At 37.5% G+C, this 22,799-nt stretch overlaps 1 protein-coding gene across 50 annotated transcripts in view; it reads left to right on the top strand.

Annotated features, from left to right (window-relative positions):
- Positions 1-22,799, top strand: part of TTN (titin) — a 324,829-nt gene that overhangs the window by 20,162 nt on the left and 281,868 nt on the right. For 48 of the 50 annotated variants that reach the window (XM_069068543.1, XM_069068529.1, XM_069068522.1 and 45 more), the window contains exons 7-23: positions 1,114-1,450; positions 1,833-1,985; positions 4,129-4,263; positions 5,073-5,198; positions 6,223-6,360; positions 7,003-7,140; positions 7,627-7,764; positions 8,284-8,418; positions 8,870-9,007; positions 11,775-12,050; positions 12,138-12,263; positions 15,416-15,694; positions 16,453-16,518; positions 17,530-17,788; positions 18,102-18,168; positions 18,517-18,732; positions 19,635-19,777. In XM_069068543.1, coding sequence (XP_068924644.1) covers positions 1,114-1,450; positions 1,833-1,985; positions 4,129-4,263; positions 5,073-5,198; positions 6,223-6,360; positions 7,003-7,140; positions 7,627-7,764; positions 8,284-8,418; positions 8,870-9,007; positions 11,775-12,050; positions 12,138-12,263; positions 15,416-15,694; positions 16,453-16,518; positions 17,530-17,788; positions 18,102-18,168; positions 18,517-18,732; positions 19,635-19,777 — 2,870 coding nt within the window. The remainder of the gene's footprint in view (positions 1-1,113; positions 1,451-1,832; positions 1,986-4,128; positions 4,264-5,072; positions 5,199-6,222; positions 6,361-7,002; positions 7,141-7,626; positions 7,765-8,283; positions 8,419-8,869; positions 9,008-11,774; positions 12,051-12,137; positions 12,264-15,415; positions 15,695-16,452; positions 16,519-17,529; positions 17,789-18,101; positions 18,169-18,516; positions 18,733-19,634; positions 19,778-22,799) is intronic. The other 2 variants (XM_069068526.1, XM_069068527.1) reach the window with 2 other exon arrangements.

Genomic DNA, 22,799 nt, shown 5'->3' with positions numbered 1-22,799 from the left:
ATCATTTACTATCTGGAAGCTGGTTAGGGAATTGCCCGCAAACTATAGTGCCAAATTGGTAAGAAACAGCAACGGCGGCTACAATATTTTGCCAATGAATCCCACGATCTATCCTCTTAGTTGGACTCTACTTCTAGGCCCTCAGGAACTCTGGTTTACATTGCAGTCCATTATGTAGGAAGACAACTTAATTAAAACCATGGTTTATGACAACACTAAAGATGTAACCAAGAAATATGGAAGCCTTAGGTTCTGTACTAACCCTTTTTCATAGTAATTTAGAAGACTATTTTTAAAAGGCTAGAATACAGTAAGGTTAGAGAGGGCAGTAAATTCAGCTAAAACTAAGAAGGACTGACAAGAGAGGACAATAAATGAGCAGTAAAGTATTGTGAAGTGCATCAGCAGTTATCCCATCAATGAATTAAGAGACCAAAGGGGAAAGAGAGATAGAGAGAGAGACAGAGAAAGAAAGAGATAGAGAGAGACAGAGACAGACAGAGAGACAGAGATAGAGACAGAGATTGAGAGAGAGAGAGAACACAGGCACAAGAGGCAAGAAGAAGTGGACTCCAGAGTATAAATTACAAAGAAGGTGTCCACCTGCATTGACAGAAGGGGTCTCCTTATCTGGGAGTTCCCTAAATCAGTAAATCATAGATTCAGCCCCTTAATAGATGTAATATAATACATAAATATAGGTATGCACATATTTCATTTTTTGACATTTTATTTACATGTGTATTATCATTTGACTGGATTTTGAGGGAAGCATCCTTAACCATCTTGATTTGACTATCATGAGGGAAGGTAAGGGAGGAAGGAAGATAATAAAAGGTTCTGACATATGGGACAAATTCTTCCATTGGGTTGAATATATTTCTCTTGTCAGGCTACATCATAGAAGGAAAAGATTTACTAAGATGTGAATCAAATTATTTTAAATCACTTTTTTTGGTCTATAGGATAATTGAAATGGGTTAGTGAGACATTTAAAAAAGATATAGATCAAAACAGCTTCAGATCTTCCTCCCAGAAATCAAACCCTATGATCTGTATGGGAATTTTTATGAGTTGGCATATATTGATGCCATCTACCTTTTTATTCACCAGATCTGTGTCTCCAGCTGGAAGGATTTCCACATCACCCATCAGACCTGTGAAGTCCCCATTAATGATGCGGAAGACACAGACCACCATGGCTACTGGTCCTGAGGTGCCTCCCCCTTGGAAGCAAGAGGGCTATGTAGCTACCTCCGAATCACAAATGAGGGAAACCACAGTAACAAGTTCAACCCAGATTAGAACTGAAGAAAGATGGGAAGGAAAATATGATGTCCAGGAGCAAGTGACCATCAGTGGAGCTGCTGGGGCTGAAGTCAGTGCTACTTCCACCACTTCTACAAGTGCAGCCTTTGCTGCTGGAGTTGTAGCCACTGGTGCTAAAGAGGTAAGGAAAGAGTTTAAGGTAGAACAAATTTCCTTGGTGGGTTCATCATTGTCTTTGATCATTCTGAACATTAGTATCAGATTCTGTTATTTAGTCTGATGAGATTGGGAGTTAGAAGTTGTCAATCATATAAAGATGCATTTGTCTTTAAAAATCAATGAGAATAATGAAAGACTTTCGATAGGAGCACCAATTAATTATGAGTGTAAATTCTTGAAAGTGGTCACTATTAAACTGGAATGTTTTGATTTCTTAAGTCACCAAGTAGCATCTGAGTACTTGGATGCCCTCTTATACACATCTTTCTCTTGTCCATTACCGTCTGTCGTGTCACAGTCTTTGCTACTTAAGAAAATAATGTCCCCTGGTGTCCCTTCCTTAGGTGAGACAGGAAGTTGACAAAAGTGCAGCTGTTGCAACCGTTGTTGCCGCAGTTGATATGGCAAGAGTGAGAGAACCAGTAACAAGTGCTGTAGAACAAACTGCAATGAGGACAACCAAGACTGCCGAGCACATGCAGCCTGTTCCAGAGCAGGTATGTGGGACGTCGTGATGTGGGCTGCCCTTCCTCTTCATATTGCCAAGATGATAATTTGGTCCTTCCAAACACAACTCTACTATTCCACCAGGAAGTACCCTCAATAAATCCTTGTTGGATTGATGAATGAATATAGACTAATTTTGTTAAAAAAAATTTTATCTCTTTTGTTCTTATATCATCTTCATTTTCTAATATATTTCTCCCGTCTTTCCCCACCAAAGAGCCATCTTTTATAACAAAAAAATACAAAAGAAAGAGAAAAAAATTCAATGATGTTGACCAACACATCATCCAATTCCAACATTATATTCAGTGTTTCTCATGCATAGCTCTCTACCTCTGAAAAGAAGGGAGGGTGGTACATGTCCATATTTCTCCTTTGGAACCAAGCTCAGGCATGATATTTAATGTAGACCTATTCCAAGGGAATTTCTGACCATAAATGATTGTTAAACTGTTAAAAAGACCCAGGTAGGGCCTGTAATATGGAAGTTTGGGTGATGATAAGAGAGAGGCAGCTAGAAAAGATGCTGCCCAGGAATCCACCTAAAAAGAAAGGTCCTTACAGGTATCCAGGGTCATGAAGATATGAAGTCAACAAGAAGAGCAGAGAGATTTAGAGAGGTTTAGTGAATATATTACAAAAGGGGAGGAAGATATAATCCTGTTCATAGAAGTTAATTGAGACAAGAAGGAAGGGATAGGCAGATCCTGTGAAGTCAAGTCCAAGATGACAGCCAAGGAAGAAGGAGCCAATTGGCAACATAGTTCTAAGCAGACATGGTTCAGAGCCCAGGGGAGGTTAGAGAACTAGCCAGAACAGTACAAGTTAGAGGACTACTAAACCATTATTCTCAAGCAAAAGCTATTTTCATGCAATCTGTTTATGCTACTGCCTGATGTGTGGAGGTGACCTTGAGTTCACAGATATTGATAGTAGTCTAAAGGAAGTCTGGCTTGCTGCAAGCCTGATGAATCCTGTCTCTAACTGAGACAAGACAAGACTTCTAACTGAGGTAGGGACAGATATGATTGTGTTCTTCCATGGGACTGGATTACATCTCAAAGTATATGCTGGTATGGGAGACTGTCTGTTTTGAATTATTCCATGTAGGAGGAGACAGTAGCCATGAGACTGTGGGCATTAGTCTAGGAAACTCCACCTTAGTGGCCTGGAATCATGAGAATTTTCCTGACTTGCTTTGTAGAGTTATTTGGAAGTAGATTTCTTTCTATTAGTAGGACATAAGTTATGCATGGTTTGCACAATAGTTACCACTGTCTGCCCTTTTTTATACTCTCTAATTGCATTTGCAAGGCTGTTGTTAGGGAAAGAACTGCAATGTGTAGACACAAACCACATGTCATATGTGCTAACTTGCCCTGGTCCACCAAAGACCCAAACCATGGTCCCATATCTGGAGGTATTCCAGACTCCTACTAAATGAAGTATATCTCAAAAACCGAGTGGAAGGGACCTTGGAGGTCATGTAGTCCAACATATACCTGAACAAGAATTTCCTTATGAGTTATTGTCTTACCTTTGCTTGAGCAGGTCTAATACAGGAGAACCCCTCACCTTAAGTCAGCTCATTCCAATTTTAGATAGGTCTAAGGAAGGCTTTTATTTACATCTTCCCATTGTTTCTAAGTCTCTAGAAAGTTATCTAATTCATTCTTTTGCAATGAAATTTCCTAGAGAAGAGTCATCATCATGGAATTTTAAAACTCGAAGCCATCAGGGATTATTTAATCCCAGCTCTTAATTTATTTTACAGAGTAGGAAGCTAAAATCTAGGCCAGAGACCTGCTGCCCTGGGCAGTTTTCTACTCCAACTTAACAGCAGTCAGGTCAGAAATCTGGATCCTTTCCCTTGAAATTTTCCTACCCTCCAAGTAGATATTAAATGAAATTTTCTTCGTAGGCCAAAATTGATCCTACAAGTCCGGATTCATTTCCTTTATCATTTAGCTACTATTGTACTTCAAAACCTCTCCACTTTTTCTTTATTTCCCTCATCTCTCAGTTGTTTCTTACGTCTTGTGATATTTATGATTTTTAATATGATATATGATAGGGACTTTTTAGATGAAGGTAAATTAAAGAATTCCTTTCCTTTTTTTCTATGAAAACTAGACAAGAAGAGAAGCAAAGACTACTACAACCAAGGTAGTAGTTGCTACTGATAAAGCCAAGGAACAGGAATTAAAATTTAAAACCAGAGAAGAAATTACTACCAAGAAAGAACAAATACACATAAGTCAAGAAAAGGTGAATATAATGATTTTATATGTGAAGTACATTGCTAATGCCTGTTGTGTATGCATATCAGTGGCATATTTTGTTGCCAAATTGAAAATAAAAATACAACATTCTGATTAGATTGAGAGCAGAGACTATCTTTCACCACTTTTATATCCCTAGTATTTAGCCCCATTACATAGTGGTTGTGGTGGTTGCTTTCAGTTGTTCATGACTCTCCATGACCCCATTTTGGGGTTTTTGTGGCAAAGATAATGGAGTGGTTTGCCATTTCCTTCTCCAGCTGATTTTACAGATGAGGAAACTGAGGCAAATGGAGTTAAATAACTTGCCTAGGGTCACACAGCTAGGAAGTGTCTGAGATGATTAGAACTCACAAAGATGAGTCTTCCTGACTCCAGACCCAGCACTATATGGTAATTGGGGTCAGCTCAGTGGAAAAAATTCTGTGTGCATTTAAATAATGCAACAACTTTAAGGGATTCATTGTTCACACTAATCAGGATTTATCTGAATAATACCATGTCTGCTATATAATGATAATTTGTATGGAAAAAAAACAAAACCTTTCAAAAATTTAAGTATTTTTATTTTTCAAAAGCACTGCCTTAGTACTAGATGCTTCTTTCTTTATCCAAGCACAGCTGTCTTAGGACATTAAGAATAGAAATGTCAGAAGTATTATGTATTGCTTTAATTCAACGTGCAGACATACGAAAAGATTTGGCCTCCTTTCCCACATTGCTGTTTAATGAAAATCATGTTATTTTTTATTTAAGAAAAAGAGAAAATAAGATCTTTTTATCATTTAAAAACAGATGAGAAAAGAAACCGAGAAAGCCTTTGTACCGAAGGTAGTAATTACCGCTGCTAAAGCTAAAGAACAAGAAACCAAGACTGCTGAAGGTGTAAGACAGCAGCAAATACAAGTAACTCAAGAGACGGTGAGTCTCGTTCTCCAAGAAATCCTAGTTCATAGGCAAATACCACGTCCTTTCAACAAATAGAATATGTTCAAGCACAACATCATGCTGTTGTCACCCCCATCACTATTAGTACTGTGCTTATCCTTGCTACAACCTCCCAAGGTGGTTGTGATGGCCAAATGAGTCAATCTCTGTAAAGGGCTTTATAGGACTAAAGTGACATAGAAATGCTAGCTGCTTCTAAGTTGTGTTGATTCACTATTTAGAGAAACAGTGACTTAGAGTTCTAAAAATTCTCTGACCCCATGAACCAAGGATTTTGCCTCACTAACACTAAATATGTTACAAAACTGGAAACAATTTTCATTTCCCCCTTATCTCTTTTCACTTCACACAGCAAATTTAAGGTTTAATTTTAAGAAAAACGGTATGGTTCTTTTATCCTCTGTGTCCTGGCTGTGTCCCTTGTCACCTATATATTATCTGTTCCCAGCTTTGGTTCTGTGTTTCTCTTAATACCAGACCTGAGATTGACTTTAGAAAGGTTCCAAGAGTTAAAACTCTTCTTGTGTATGGGAGTCTAACTAAATTCTGCTGTTTCCTTCTTGCCTAAGTCAATGGAAGACTTTGTTTTCAGCAGACGTCCCAAGTGCCACCCACCAAAAGAAGCTGTGGTTGCCACTTTCCTACTGATGACAATCAGTCTAAAACTTCCATTAGGACTGTGACCACTACTCAGGAGCCCCAGTCTGGGTGACATCCGGAGAGCCTGGGGTTGCTAACACTAGCACAAGCTACCCCAGAGGGTTGTTGTTAGTTAACATTGCTACATAAACATGGTTTTGGAAGAGTCCTAAAAACCAAGGGCATCCATGTTAAGCTGAAGCTTTCTCACTAGGAATTACAAGCTGATCCAACCTAGCCTGGGCTTTGGAAAGGAGAGAGGGGACTGTTGAGTTTTCTTTGCTTATTCTGTACTGGCATCATGCCATTTTACCTTGGGCACATGAACTTCAACTTTTGATTTCGCTCAAATGATCAGATAAGAAAGGAGGCGGAAAGCACTGCAGTAGCTATGGTGGTAGCTGCCTCTGAGAAAGTCGAAGAACAAGAAACAGTGTTGAGAGCTAGAGAAGAGCTTGTCACAATACAAGGACAAATGCACATAACTCATGGAGAGGTGAATACTGCTACATCCACAGATGTGAAATTCATGGTGGCATGGTTCTATATGCAAACTTTTTACATGTTCATCACCTGTCTTCATCATTACTTTTCTCACCGAATCAGAAACTAAGTCACATTTTCCCCTTTGCTCGTCTTCATGGCCATTTTCCATTTCTAAACATCACCAAGATTTCATTTTGAGTGATTACTAACACTTTATCACAAGTTGAATTTTTAAAAATCTTCCTATTGAAGTAGACGACATCCAAGACTATAAGAAATAAAGAGCCAGAAATATTTCTTATTGTCATTCTGTTGGAATAATTCCACAGAATAAAAGCCAGTCTATACAAAATTGATGGGGTTGCATTTTACAGTCTTGTAAGAAATTGTGAGTCTTACCTGAGACATTGTAGATTTCATTGGATCCATAAGCTTTCAATAGCTATATGCCATTGCATGTATTGTGGATGATCCAAGCAATTTTGCTGCAGTGAGGTCCTATTGAAGTGCTCACACAGAGATGTCCTTGAATAGGAAGAAATTTCATCATCGTTTCCATAACCTTTCACTTTTTTTCTTATGTTGCTTTTGTCAGAGACCACATAGAATTTAATTTTTCCCTATCCCCCCTCTTTTTTACTTTAATGTTTAGATGAGAAAAGAAACTAGGAAAACAGTGGTACCTAAAGTCATAGTTGCCACTCCTAAAGTCAAAGAACAAGAAACAATATCAAGAACTAGAGAAGAAACCGCTATTAAGCAAGAACAATTACGTATAACTCAAGAAAAGGTGAATACAGACATTTTGAATATGAAATTAACTCATACAACTTACTCTTCTAGCAAACCTATTCTTTACTCAAAAATATAAGCATTAATCTGTATTTTCCTTTCTGAAACCAAAGCTAAAATGGTTTAAAAATGTGAACAACTACCATTATTTTCCCTGCATACTTGATTTTCATTCATTAACCTGCTTACCATTCCTTCTTTCATGAATATCTTGAGCCATTTGCATGAAGGCTAAGATTTTTTAATACAATTTAAAATCTGTTTTTATACATCACAGTATGAAGATTTTTTTACTGACAGCTAATATTTTTAAGTATTATGATTCCCAATAATTATGATAATTTTCTACCTTTACAAGTGGAAGTAAGTCACTCCTTCCTTAATACCCCTACATCGCTGCATCTTGCATTATTACTTCTGAAATTATGCCATGTTTGTTTGGGACCATATGGAGCTCAAATCTTTATTTTACTATAATAATCAGATGAGGAAGGAAGCTGAGAAACTTGCTCAATCTACAATAGCAATTGCAGCTGCTAAAGCCAAAGTTCAAGAAACTACACTGAGAAGTAGAGAAGCAATGGCCGTCAGACATGAACAATTTCATGTTACTCATGAAAAGGTGATAATAACTGTCATAGGTGTGAAATCTCCTGTTGTTAACACTTCACTTCCAATCATTAGAAAAAGAACTATTAACACCCTTTCTTTTTGACACATTTAATTTTTCAGCAACTACTGAACCAGGATATTTGTCTGTTGTTAATATTACTACATCTTACTCTTCCCTTGTAATTTATCATTCATTTCCACTTTCCATGATTAACACGTCTCCCAGGAATAGAAATTGTCTCTTTGCATGCAGATTGATTTCAAGAGAATCTTTCCAAATAAAACATGCTGATATAAATTGGTGATGAATTAGTGGGCACATCCACTTTTTGTAAAATGGATTTGTGTTTTGTATGTGTGTGTGTGTGTGTGTGTGCACCGTGAATCCCAGATATTACCTCAAACCAAGAATAATAAGTCAATTTAATTTTCTCTCTCCACATTTCTACATTTGCATTTAATCCAGTTACAAATGTTTTTCCTTATAATTCTGTGAACCATTCATCTTTATCTTTATTGTAAAAATCAGATGAGAAAAGAAGCTGAGAAAACCACAGCACCTACTGTAGTAGTTGCTACCACTAAAACCAAACAGGATGCAGTATCAAGGACTAGAGAAGGAATTTCTACCCAGCAAGAGCAAGTACACATAAGCCATGAAAAGGTGACTGTAGCTGTTTGCACATGTGAGACCTTCCTCCCTTAATCTCTTCCTCTTAGAACCATCTTTCACTCTAAACCACAATAAATTTCTCTTAACATTCCATTTCCTTCCTTCATAATAATCCATTCTTTGAAAAATTAGCAGTGAAGTTTGAAATTAACTTCTTCATTTCCATTGGTATTTTCCTCACGTATTTATCACTTTCTTTCATTAACACGCACCTTACTCTCTGTCTTAGTGCCTTTTTCTAAAAATATATTTCTAAGAGAAACTTGTTTTAAAAGGTTATAATTCCATGGATATAACATTCTGTTCCAAACCACATACCTTATGCATGACAGTCACTCTGATGGGACATTTCACGTGGGCAAACTATTTGTAAAATTAATTTCCATGGAACCTTTAAATGAGCTACGTAAAAATAACTCTTTCATTTTTGTCATAAAATTAGCTAACGATGGATGCTGAGAAGACTTCTTCTTTACCAAAAGTAATAATCACTACCATCAAAGGCACAGGGTCAAATATAATACCAAGGACTAGAGAAGGATTTGCTGCTCAAGAACAAATCCATCTTTTTCACGATGAGGTGAAAACTGATGCTATGGTGGGGCAAAACATTATTTCATCATATTTCATCAGCCATCAAAACAATCCATCCAATCTTGTCTGTGTCTGGTTGATGCATCTGATTGCTTAGTTGCCCAACACAAATCTAGACATGATTAAGCCCAGTGAAGTCTCCAGCTGGCAGACACTTGGCCTTTCCCGTGGTGAAAAGTCAGATTGTGTCGCTTTTTCTTTGTGTCCACTAAATGAATTCACAGCATTTCCTATGTGTGAATCTGCTTTGAATAGTTCTCTCACTTCAAAACCATCTTTTAAATTCAAAATTTTCTTCTGCTTGTCAGAGTTTCAAAAAAAATTACTTGGGAGTTATAAACATGTTTTTACCATTTGAGGTGTTAAAATAATGTATGTTAAATTTAAAAAAAAACTACCAGAAAAAAATATAAACATCTACCACCAGAAGATATTCTCATGTAAATTATCTTTTGATAGGCACATTTACATACTAAAAAAATTTAGAATTTTTTGCCAGTTTGATTAAGGTTAAGGATCTGTAAGGGTCTTGGTTAACAAATAAGATTGATTCTCCCATGATCAATTTTTTTTTTCATTTTTATGGCTGTTTCTAAATTGAGACCAACAGTTCTTTACCTCTTAGAATCGATAATCTAGAAAGTTTATAATCTAATCTCTAAAGTGGGAGATAAGAGAGGTAGAATGGAGGAATAGATAAGGAACCAGGCCTGAGATCAGGAAGATATGTGTTCAAGTCCTTCTTCTGACAAATGATAGCCATATCCACAGACCAGTTATTTGGACTTTCAGTGCCCCAGGCAAATTTATAAAAATGATAAATTGTAGAAAGGCTGCTGATCTAAGCTCTTTGCAAATATTATTTCGTCGTTTGCACTTGTATACCCAGTGCCTGGCACAGTGCCAAGTGCATAGTAGATACTTAATAAATACTTAATTATTAAGTGATTGATTGATCATTTGGTCCAGGCATTTCCATACTGGAATTTCTTTGTATTGATAAAGTTGTCCTCCCCCAAATATTGATAATAGTACCTACTCTACCTGTCTCAAAGGGTTGTTGTTAGGATGAAATGAAGAAGAAAAAATAGTTTAAATTCTGTAAAGTGCTATACCAATATAGGCTATAAGAGTAGTCATTTAGATTATTAAACTTTTTTTAAGTTTCATGTGTCAATCAAATCTGCCACCTAAAAAGCAATAAACAATGGAACCAAGTCATAGGCATTTTTCTTTTAAGATGCAAATTTGAATTGAGGGAACTGTTTGCAATTCTCTGAGGCAGTTTAGATATGTAGTTGTTTCAGGGGAGAAAATTAAAATCCTAATATTCATTTATATTTTAAATGATTGAGTGTTATTTTTAAATAAATGAAGATAGCCCATTTGAAAACCTAGTAATCCATACTATCTATATTACAGTAAAACAAAAGTACCTTGTTGGATCACTCTGTAGTACTTATTACATTGCATTGGATAAGCATCATTATATCCCCACCTTCAGTGCTCACTTGTATAGAGCATTGTCAACTGTGAATGTCTGGCATTGTAAAATACTAAATTTTTTAAAAAAAGAAATCAGAATGTATTACATGGACCATTTTTGATTAAGTGCTCTTATCATTTTGGACCCCTTTGGCAGTCTGGTGAAACCAGACCCTTTCTGGTTTTTAAATGCACAAAAGGAAATAAATTGGATTACCAAGAAAACCTATTCTCTTAAAAATGCAGATATCCAAATATTTATAAAAATAAATTCAAGGACCACAAGTTTAAAACTTCCTGGTTTAAAAGATTTTTTTTTAAAGAGCATCTTCTTTAGAAGCTGTTTCTCCATCCAGAGCCCTCTTCAGAAAGGAGAAAATAACCATATGTGCCATTTCCACCTGTGCTATTGACTAACACAGAGCTCTAATTCCTGATAATGGTGAAAAAGGAAGTGGCCATCAGTGAGAAAGGAAAGGTTTTTTTTTCTCGCCACATGAAAATGTTTCTCTTTTAATTGCAGTACTTTCATTGGTGAAGAATACCAATTTTCATTGGTGTTCTTTAATATAGATATTCTATCTAACATCTGAAGAGTTTTCCCTCCTGGGGAATCACAAATGTATTCATGCATTCAATGAGCATTCATGAGCCATCGTGTTATCTAATATTTGCATGCAAAACACACATCTCTGTGTTGACTCTGCTCCTCTGAACATGAAGATATCACTGTTTGTGAGAGTGTGTTTTTATGAATATGGTGACTCTGTTCTCACAAGACCAAATGATCAATGTAGGATAATAATATATCAATGCAAACAAATACCACAAAAAAACCTGGGGCCCAGAGTTTTTATTATGTGGGGAGTGGAGGGTAGGAAAAGAAATATTATGTGCCTATATTGTCCACTTTACTCAATAATCTTTAATCTTTCCAAAATCATCTGGACATACCCTCTTTTGTCCCTTGCTTATGCTTCCAATTTTATGTATTTCATTGTTTCACGTGATTAAAGCATTTGCATGTTGAACATAACTAAATATATATGCACAATTAAGGAAAAATAAGTGCGAAAAATACATTACTAAGCATGTACGTTTTATGTAACGTAAGTGAATTGTCTGCCTCTTAATGTTGTCTGTGAAATAGGAAGGGGTGTGTGTGTGGGCCTTTGTATTTCTTTTGGCCAGCATACCAAGAAGAAAATGTTTACCCCGTGCTTGACTTAATCATTACCAAACCTAAACTTTGGATATGTCATCTTTAGGTGGCAACTGGGAAAAAGGCCGAAGCTGTGGCCACCGTTGTTGCCGCAGTCGACCAAGCCCGTGTGAGAGAGCCCCGAGAGCCATACGGGCAACAGACAACCGTGGAGTACGGCTACAGAGAGCAAATCTCCGCAACCAGAGTAACAGAGCATCCCCAGCGTCCGGCTTCAGAGCCTCATGTTGTCCCCAAAGCAGTCAAGCCCGCAGTGGTACCAACGCCTTCTGAAACACATGTCTCAACAACAGATCAGATGGGAATGCACATATCATCACAGGTTAGACTCCAGGGTACCCTCCGCTTTCTCTGTCTCTCTCTGCAAGATATTTTGTAAGTATCATCACTGAGTTTTGTTTTCCTGCAGATCAAGAAAACGTCAGACCTGACGACTGAAAGATTAGTCCATGTGGAACACACACGTCCCCGTACAGCAAGTCCTCACTTTACTGTTTCAAAAATTTCTGTTCCTAAAACGGAACATGGACATGAGGTAAAAAATGGGAGAAAATGGAATCGATAGGTTTCTAGCTGATGGGGAGCAAAGAACTAAAGTCTATGATGAACTGTGGTTATATCACATTCCCTAGGGCTCTCCAGAAACTCCCAATGTCAATCAATAAACAAGCGTTGATTCATCGTGTGACATATGCCAGTATTTCCCTAGGTATGGGAGTAGCACAGAGATAACATGAAACAGTCACTGTCCAGGAGGCAGCTTCCTGTCAGAGTAGAGGACTTGTACGTTTACTCAGCATATACAAAATAAACACAAAGCCTGGGTCATGGGCTGGAGCAGGGGTCTTCTACTCATTGGTATCAGTTGACCTTCCTACTAGAAACCATGTGGTGATGAATCTCGTGAAGTGTGCATCTGTTATCTCAATGTAAACAGGACGAATGTAAAGTATCTCTTCTCAGATGATCCTTGGAGACCCCACTTTGCTTTGTCTTTCAGGCATAGTACCAAACCAGCTTTTAAGTTTTCTATATTCTGACTTTCTCTAAAGGTTTATAATATATTCATGTAGTTAACTGGTAATTATACTGTTGAGTTTTTCCTGAGGATTTTAATTGTAAACACACATATGCATGTATACATATATACACACATACATATGTGTGTGTTTGTACCAGACAGTCTTTTTAGATTTCCATATTCTGATGTTTTGCTAAAGAGTAATAACTATTCATGTAGTTTACTGTAATTATATGAGCTTTTCTCTGGGGAATTTTAATTGTATACACACACATATACATACATACATATGTGTGTTTGTATCAAGCAATCTTTTTAGATGTCCATATTCTGACATTTTGCTACAGGTTAGTAATACATTTATGTAGTTTACTGGTAATTATACTGTGCTTTTTTTCTGAGGAATTTTAATTATATATACACATATATACATACATAGATATGTACATATATATATATGTCAATTCTGCCCATGGGGTTTTCTTGGCAAAGATATTAGAGTGGTTTGCCATTTCCCTCTCCAGCAGATTACAACAAACAGAGATTAAGTGACTTGCCCAAGGTCACACAGCTAGTAAGTTTCTAAGGTCAAATTTGGGAAGTGACTTGATCTCTATGTGGCTTAAGCAACACCCTTAGACATATTTCAAAGTCCTAAACTTCATTGGTAAAGGCATTTCTTATACCTAGAGCTCTCTGCATTAATAAAATCGCATGTACTTCCAGAATGACACATATTCAAATTTAATATAAATCTCTTGGTTCCACTGGAAGTCCATGTTTTATCATTTTAGCCTGTTTCATTTCATTCATCGTACTAGCCGTGGGGTCCTGGGCATGTCACTTACCTGTGTCAGCCTCAAGTTCTTCACCTGTGAAGTACGATGCCTTATCTACTTGATAGAATAAGGAAATAACATGTATAAGACACTTTGCAATCCTTAACACATTATATAAATGTTAGCATTTTTTCTTTGTACTTTTCTTCCTGTGAAAAATGATTAGTAATTAACTTGCATATCTGGTACTTTCAAGGTAATGGGGACAAACAGTAATCTCTGAAAATTCCTTCAAGCCCCATTATTCTATATCATTTCATTTATGCATCTTCAAGGTCCTATGAAGTAGAGCATTAAAGCAACAGCCCACATAGAATAGGTCACATGACTTATTTTCACCTAAATTAGCCAAATATCTGAATGATTGACATTTGAAGATCTAAAGGACCCGAATTCTTTCTCTGGGGCATGATTTGATTAATTGGAGCTTTGCACTATTTCTGGTCAGGATGTTTCTATGAACCTAGAACTTGAAAGAAATTCTGCATTTTCCAAAGAAAAAAGCATAGACATGGTATTTCAGTCTGCTGTATTTTACAAGAATGGTTAAGCATATATTATTTCTCTTTTGTATGGCATCTAATTCACTGATGGGACTAGTAAAGCACCATGTCAGGAATAATCCAAACAATAGAGTGGTTATAAAAATACTTTTCTAAATACCTTCATTTTTATCTTCACACAAATTAGATTTATGGTTGCCATCAGAATGTGTTCTTTCAAAAACCCTTCTTTGAAATATATCCATGAGTTTAATAACTTCCTGGTTCTGAGTTTCATACTGTGGCATGTTAAAATGTGGTATTCATCAAGATGATTAAGTGGTAATTTGCAAAGAAGACTTAGGTGATGTAAGAGTCCATTTAAAATAATAGCAATAAAATAAAGGATTTTTAAAATTTAATTTAACAAGAAAGTTTTTCAGAAAATACCATTTTAGATTCTAGAAAGGTTGATACTGACCTTTCTAAAAGGGAGGTCTAGTAGAATGGGTGCTGGAGTTGGGGATCAGATATTTCTGGGTTCAAGTGCCAGTCCATTATTTATTAGTTCTCTGATCCTTAGTCTCCTTATCATTAATATGGAGACTATAACACTTGCAAAATTATACTTGCATCTACCCTGCAGGATCGTTTGGAGTGTGAAATGAGATGATATAGCCACAAACATTTTTTTTGTCAGTTTTACCATGCCCTACAAATGTAAACCATTGTTATTACTGACTTGGCTACCAATGTGGTACTGATGATGAGAAAATCTCTAAAGCTTTTGGTTGACAAAAAAAAGGGGGGGGGAGCCCATATAAATAATATCCTATCACTAAAACTATTAAGAGGTAGGAGTCACCTAGTGGACAGTGTTGGAGTTGCAATTAGGAAGACCTAGCTTCACTTTCCAGTATCTGAAATGATGTGACCTCGGGCAAAAACATTTAATCTCCTCAAGCCCCCCAACTCCCTAGGACATATCTTCTAAAGCAAGGGTCTGCAAGCAAAGGCCTAAGAGCCAAATCTGCCCCTTCCCTGCCCCATTTTTGTATCTGTGAGCTAAGAATATTTATATTTTTAATACAAACAAAATTTCATTTTAAAATGTAAAGACCATCTTAGCTCACAGCCATACAAAAGCATTCAGCAGCCCTGCCCAATCTGCCCCTGTTCAAAGACAGAGATGGGTTGTTCCCATAATTTGATTAAGGAATCTCCCCATGTTGATAAAATTGTAGATCACTTAACCTAGTGCTACTAAGGAAAAAAGTAACAAAGCTTATCTTTGAATGGTGACATTGGCCAACAGTAAGGTGACTTCTCTTTGGTTCACCTTCAGGTATCAATAGCAGGTAGTGCTATTGCTACACTACAAAAAGAATTGTCGACCACTTCTGTTCAGAAGATTACCAAGCCAGTGAAGGCTCCTAGTGTCAAGCCAGTTGATACTAGAGTCAGAGTGGAGCCCACCCCCTCACCACAATTTCCGTTTGCTGACACACCTGAGACATACAAGAGTCATGCTGGAATTGAAGTGAAGAAGGAGGTGGGAATGAGCATCACTGGTGGGACAGTCCGTGAAGAGCATTATGAAGTCCTTAAAGGACGGGAAACCAAGGTCAGTGGTTCAATGTCACCAAGTTTATCCCATCATGAGTTCTTCATTGGGAGACAGTGTTTCATGGTGAAAATGGCAATTATTCTTAAGGTCAAAAGATGGAGATTGAAGCCTGGTTCAACCAATGGGATCAGCAGCTTTATGATCCAGGGCAAACCCATTAATCCCTCTGATCTGTACTGTCCTCATCTGTAAAATGGGGAGGATAATTCTGGAAATATGGAATTCCCAAGTTGTCATGAAGGAAGTACTCTATCAGGGTGGGCTAGCATTATCATATTTTAAATTATATGTTATATATTTTAAATTATAGGTCATTTAAAATTTTATCTATCTATCTACTTGGGGGGGGGGGGCATCTTGGAAACCAGGAAATTCTAGGTTCAAGTTTTTGTTGTGTTGTTTGTTTTTTTCCAGCTGTGTGACCATGGGCAAGTCCCACCTTCTCATTAGTCCTAGAAAACTCTAAGGCTATCATTCCAGCCAAATTAACCTTGTCTCAGTGGTGACCTTTCTGATATGCTAAAAGTCACAGATTTAGACAAAAATAAACAGATTTTTCCAGGCACTGTGGAAGGACTCACTTGGCCCACATTATATTCCTCCAAACCCTTTCCCTTAGCAATGGCTATTTTTGTTGTTGTTGTTGAATAAGAGTTTGTGAGGTACCACCCCTGTCCCCAGCAAACAGAAGGATTAGCATCTGCTATAACCCTTAAATCTGTGTGCATTTTGTAACATCTCCTTTAATATCTTAGGTTACAGAGACAGCTAGAGTACCTGTACCAGCAGAAGTTCCTGTAACTCCACCAACATTAGTCTCAGTGAGTAAAAATTAAAACTTTTCAGAGATTGTAGATGTTTAAGTCACTTTTGGTTTTGCTCTATGTGCCTTTGTTTACAAAGCTTTATAAGCTTTGAGAATGGGGATCATTTAAGTCTTTGCATTTTGTATCCTCATCCCCTAATGTGGTTCCCAGCACACAATAGGGTTTAATAAATGCTTAGTGGTTGATTGATGAAATGTCTTCATGAAGGCAGTAGGTTCAAATGCAAAGAAGGGGCTCTAGACAACACCAGTATCATTCAAGGAGGAAAAGAGGAATTCTAGGTGACAAATGACTACAGTAAAATGTCTTTGATGAAAACCATCACTTAAGTTCACTAAAGAATGGGTTGAATTTGCAGCTCCACTACTTTTGATAGAGGCAGCTGGGAGAGTAGAGATACACTGGAGTCAGAGGTCCAGGGTTCAAATCCTTCCTTTGATACTTAACCATATGTGTGACCTTGGAAAAGTCACTTCACTTAATTTAATCTTCTTCATCTATAAAATGAGAGCTAGACTAGGTGGTGTCTGAAATCCCTTCTAGGCCTGTCAGGGGTGGGCAACCCCTGATAGTCCTAGTGTTACAGAACAAATCCTTTTATTATATTTTATATATAATTTGTTCTTTGAATTTTGGATTCAATCAAAGGATCATACCTAAGGACCTAGAAGGCTACATGTGGCCTCGAGGCCACAGGTTCCTCAACCCTGGACCTCTAGATTGTATCATCTCTGAACAAAATCTGTATCAAGCACTGTTCTACCCGTTGTGGTAGGAATTTAGAAATTCTCATGCTCATGAGGGACCCCTTAAGCTAGATTTATTCCCACCTCAAAAATATATCTTAATGCTGATATTTCTGGAGTCCTGACCCAATGGACTATAATTTCTCATGGACTTAGTGTGCCATTTTAAATTCCTACCTTAATTTGCATGTGATGTAGAAATAATCAATTAATAATGATAATGAGGATGATAATAAATGTCCTGTGATTTGCTCTCTAGGGCCTAAAGAATGTGACAGTCATAGAAGGTGAATCTGTCACTTTGGAATGCCATATCTCTGGCCACCCGTCCCCGACTGTGATGTGGTACAGAGAAGATTACCAAATCGAAAGTTCCATCGATTTCCAGATTACTTTCCAGTCTGGAATTGCTCGACTGATGATTCGGGAAGCCTTTGCAGAAGACAGTGGGAGGTTTACTTGTACCGCTGTCAATGAGGCTGGAACTGTCAGTACTTCCTGCTACTTAGCAGTACAGGGCAAGTATCCTTATTTAAAAACAAACAAACCCAAACCAACCACCTGTCAAGAATGTCCTTTTCGCCCACTCGATACACTTTCTTCCTCTTATCAGTCACAATCTTCCAATAGAAGGCTTCTGTATCTTTTTTCCTGGTTACTTCAAAGACAGACGCACTTCCTGCTGTGACCTTATTTTGACCTTTAGAATCTGGGGGCTCTATTCAAAGATAGAGTGTGACCTAAAACACTGGACCAGAGCAGGACAGATAACATCAATGAATTCAACCAAACTTTCTCACCTTCAATGTTGAATTTCTGTCTTTCTTACAGTTTCAGAAGAGTTTGAAAGCAGAGAAACAACTGCTGTTACTGAGAAATTAACCACAGAAGCAAAACGGTAAAAGTCTTTTCATTACTAAAACTAAAGCAAGGGTTCCCAAACCAGGTTTTGTGTTGCTCTGAGGGGTAGGAGAAGTCTACCAAGGGGATTCTGGGAATATTTCAGAAACAACTGTGTTATCTTATTGAAAATTAATCATGTTTTTCTTCCTTATGCACATATGCATGATAAAATCTAGAATTTATTTCCTTTCATGTTTAACAGGAAGATTTACTGAATGCCAAGGGGCTACTGAGGTCAAAAAAAGTTTGGAAACTCAGCTCATGCATGAATTTGACTCCCCCACTCCCTTCCTTTTTCATGATGGTAAGGAAGATACTAACCTAGTAGGACCTGTCTTTTCAGCTTTGTGGAGTCAAAAGATGTGGTAATGGTGGAGACTAGCATCTCAGAGGAACAAGCTGGGCCGGGAGAACCTGCTGCTCCTTTCTTTATCAGAAAACCAACAGTACAGAAATTAGTTGAAGGTGGGAGCATTGTTTTTGAGTGCGTGATTGGCGGTAATCCAAAACCCCATGTGTACTGGAAAAAAGCAGGTGTTCCTCTCACCACTGGATACAGGTACTTAGATGACTAAATTATTGTTCTCTGGGTTGTTTTTATGATATGTAAATGATGCATGCAGAAAAAAATACAATCTACTTATCCACTAGAGCCCTGGGATTAGCTCATGCTCTTTCAGTTTTCTCTCCAGGTGACCTGTCATGTTTTATTTGTCCTGAAGTGTTTTTATACTTTTGAACAAAGCCTTGTGGGGAATTTTTTTTAAAAAAGATATATCAAATGTGTCTACAAGAAAGATTTTCCCCTAGCTCTGACTTAAATCCACATACAGATCCTTGCAAATTGAAGGAAAATGTACTGTGCTTAGAACATGACATCATCAACTGTTAGCCTAGCCGTAGAAACATCATAATCCTATATTCTTGGTTCTATTTTGTTTCGTTTTGTTGTTAATTAATGAACATTCTTTTAAGATGGAAATTTCATCTCATTTGTTCTTTATTGCTAATATCCATTTGTTTTTCCTCCATGGTCAACTATATTTGACTATATTCCACAATAATAGAACTTAAATATCTTTATTTTATATCTCTGCTATAGAAACTTTAGGTTTTTTTCCAGTTTATGTACCATCTTTTCAGGAAGAAATGAGGCAGCTAGGTGGTTCAATGGGTAGAGTGCTGGGCCTGGGTCAGGAAGACCTGAGTTCAAATGCAACCTTAGATACTTACTAGCTGTGTGACCCTAGGCAAGTCACTTAACCCTGTTTCCCTTAGTTTCCTCATCTGCAAAATGAACTAGAGAAGAAAATGGCAAAGCACTCCAGTGTCTTTGCCAAGGAAACCCCAGATGGGGTCACAAAGATTTAGACACAACTGAAATGATTGAACGACAACAAAACAATGCCTTTTCTTATATAATTATAATTATGTATTTTCTTTCAAAATTTATCATTAAAGGTACAAAGTAAGTTACAACAAGCAAACTGGTGAATGTAGGCTGGTGATTTCCATGACTTTTGCTGATGATGCTGGTGAATACACTATCGTTATTCGTAATAAACATGGGGAAACTTCTGCATCAGCCTCCTTACTAGAAGAAGGTAAATGTTAATTTGTGCTGTTTCTGGGACATGTATACAGAGTAACATGTAGTTAAATATAAGTTGTGCCCCCTTGCTGAAAGGATGTAGGTTTGGGAGTCAAGGAACCTGGCTGTTAGTCCATGGTCTGCCACTTACTAATAACATCAACAAATAGTCATTAAAAGTTCCTACTGTACAGAGAGCACTGTGCTAAATTCCGGGGTAAGATACAAAGTTTAGAGAAGACACAGTCCCTGCCCTCATGGAGCTTACAGTCTAGTGGTAGGATAAGACACACAGATAAGTGTATTCTAGCTAGCACATAGACTTGACTCTTCCTGCTGCCCAATAGCACAATATTTGTGGTAGCCCAAAAATTGGAGATGTCATCATTTCTTTTGATGAATGTATCCATACAGAATTTTGGCATATTAGTGAATGAGGAATAGAATTGCTTCCTAACAATTAGAGCTATCTAAAAAATGAAATGGATAGCTCAAGCGAATTCCCTGGGCATTGCAGTTTTTCAGGAGGGGGATTACATGGCTCCTGCAATTGGACTTTAAGCACTTCTAGGTCCCTTCTAATTCTTAGATTTTATAATATTGAAATAGATGTAATTATGGAATACATAAATATAGAAACAATTTGAGGGGAGTATTTCTATCTTCGATCCAAGCATTCCTCCTTAGAGTATACTCTTAAATGCCCTAGGAAAGGAATAACAAAGTGAGCAAAGGATTCTAGAATTCTATGGGGGAATTATTCAATTGTTTGATCATAAGGTAGGTAGGGCTATAATTGGAGTCAGAGTCAGGATGATGGAGAGAAAGAACATGGAGATGTCAAGAGCTGTTGATCAGAAAGAACGAGTTCCATGAGAATGAAGCAGCCCAGAGTTAGGGAAGAACAGGCAGTTTTGATTGGGGGATAAAAATAAGGAAAATGAAGAGTGGAGAAGAATAAAGAAGGACATGGGAGGGGAAAAGCTAAATGGTAAAAGCAGGAAAGAGCAAGAAGGATGAGGTAATTTATGTGACAACACTTGAAACTCTCCAGGAAAAAAAAGGGTATCATTACTAGTAACACCATCTCTCTCCAGACTTAGGGTCTTAAAAGGATATTGGATAACATTCCTCTTCTGTAAAACTGCTAATGGTTATATACTTATTCAGTCTTAGAGCGCTCATCAGTAAGAAAGGATTTTATTTATCGCTGTGATAATTGTTGGCCAGATGAGGTCAATGGCTAGGACACCAGAACAATTTTGTCCATCCTGAATATCCATACATCAATTACAACAGTGCTAATAGTTGAACTCTTCAGAGCTCTGCAAAGACACTCTATAAATATGTGCAGAATGTGGAGGAAACTGAATGTGGAGTACTGAATTTGCTACCACCTCATATATGTCCCCTCCCATACAGTATGTTTGATAAGGACTCTGAATAAGGTTTTATTAAATAAAGAGGGTAACAGATTATTAAAAAAAAATATGTCAAAATAGACAAACTTGCTCTTTCCCTCATACCTCAGCTAAATATATCTTTGGTCATCATCCTATTTTACCTTATTTAACACAGAGACACATTTTAGAAAAGTTTAATGTAAATGTAATATTCATATATCAATTTGTATATTAACTCACAGTGATCTTTTTCTAAAATAAACTCTCTTTTTATATCCCAAATATACATCTGTGAGTCATTCTTAACTCTTCACTTTCCCTCATGCTTTATATCCATTGAATTATGAAATCTTATCAATTCTCCATTCTCATCTTGGGGATCTGTCTACTTCCATTACCACCACCTTAGAGTGAGTGTATCCAAGCAATACATCTAGAAGGGACCTTCCAGGTCAGCTCTTACCTCTTACAATTGAGGAACCTGAAATCCAAGGAAGTTGAAATGGCTGGTTCAAGGTCCTACTGGTAATCATCAGAAGCAGGATTTGAACCCAAGTTTTCTGACTCCAGAGTCAATAGACTGGAATTCCTTTATACCATTTTACTAGGTCAGACTCTCATTGCCTCTTTCCTAGATTGTTGCAATAACCTCCTGATTGGTATATTTGCCACCACTTCTCCCTTCTTTGATCCACTTTCCACATAGCAGGCAAATCAAGCTTCCTAAATCATAGGTCCGACCATGCTACTACCAGGATCAAAGAACTTTAGTGGTACCCTATTGCCTCTTAAAATACAAATTTCTCCCTTTGGCTTGGAAAGCCCGTCACGATTTGTCCCCAGACCATCTTTCCAGACACTTCATGTTTTTCCCTTCCATGGACACTATGCTCTGATCAATTTGTCCTGCTTTCTCTTTCCCACATCTGATATTCCATGTACAGTGAGGAGGCATGTTGGATAGGGTGCTGGTCCTGGGGTCACCCCCCTCAGATACTTAGGAGCTGTATAATATGGGCAAGTCACCCAACTTCTGTCTGCCTCAGTATCCATGACTTTTGACTGGGAATAATAATAGCACTTACCTCCCAGGGTTGTCGTGAAGATCAAATGACGTAATATTTGTAAAGTGCTTAGCATAGTGTCTGGCACACAGTAGATACATAATAAATGCTCTTTTTAAAAAATAAAAATTTAAATTAAAAAAATAAATGTTCTTTTTCTTCCTCCTTCCCTTGCTGCTTCCCTCCTTCCTTTCCTCTATCCTTCCCTCATTCCCTCCTTCCCCTTTCTTTCCTTTCTTCTTTTATTCCTTCTCTCCTTTCTTTCCTTCCTTCTCTCCTTCCCTCTTTCCTCCTTTTATTCCTTCTTTTCTCTCCTTCCCTCTTTTCTTCCTTCTTTCCTTCCTTTCCTCTTTTCTTCTTTCCTTCTTTCCCTACTTCCCTTTTTCCTTCTTTCCTTCCTTCCCTCCTTCGTTCTTTCTTTCCTCCTTCTTTTCCTTCCTCCCTTTCCTCTTTTTTCCTCCTTCCCTCCATTTTTCCTCCCTCTCTACCTTCTCTCCATCCTTCCTCCTTCCCTCCCTACCTTCCTTCCTTCCTTCCTCCTTCCCTCCCTCCCTCCCTCCCTCCCTCC

Source organism: Petaurus breviceps, unplaced genomic scaffold (assembly GCF_028583685.1).
Source record: "Petaurus breviceps papuanus isolate PSGF00001 unplaced genomic scaffold, PetGlider_PUasm1.0 90763, whole genome shotgun sequence".
Lineage (NCBI taxonomy): Eukaryota > Metazoa > Chordata > Mammalia > Diprotodontia > Petauridae > Petaurus > Petaurus breviceps.
Note: the sequence above shows the minus strand (reverse complement) of the source record. Positions and strands in the feature narration are given on the sequence as shown.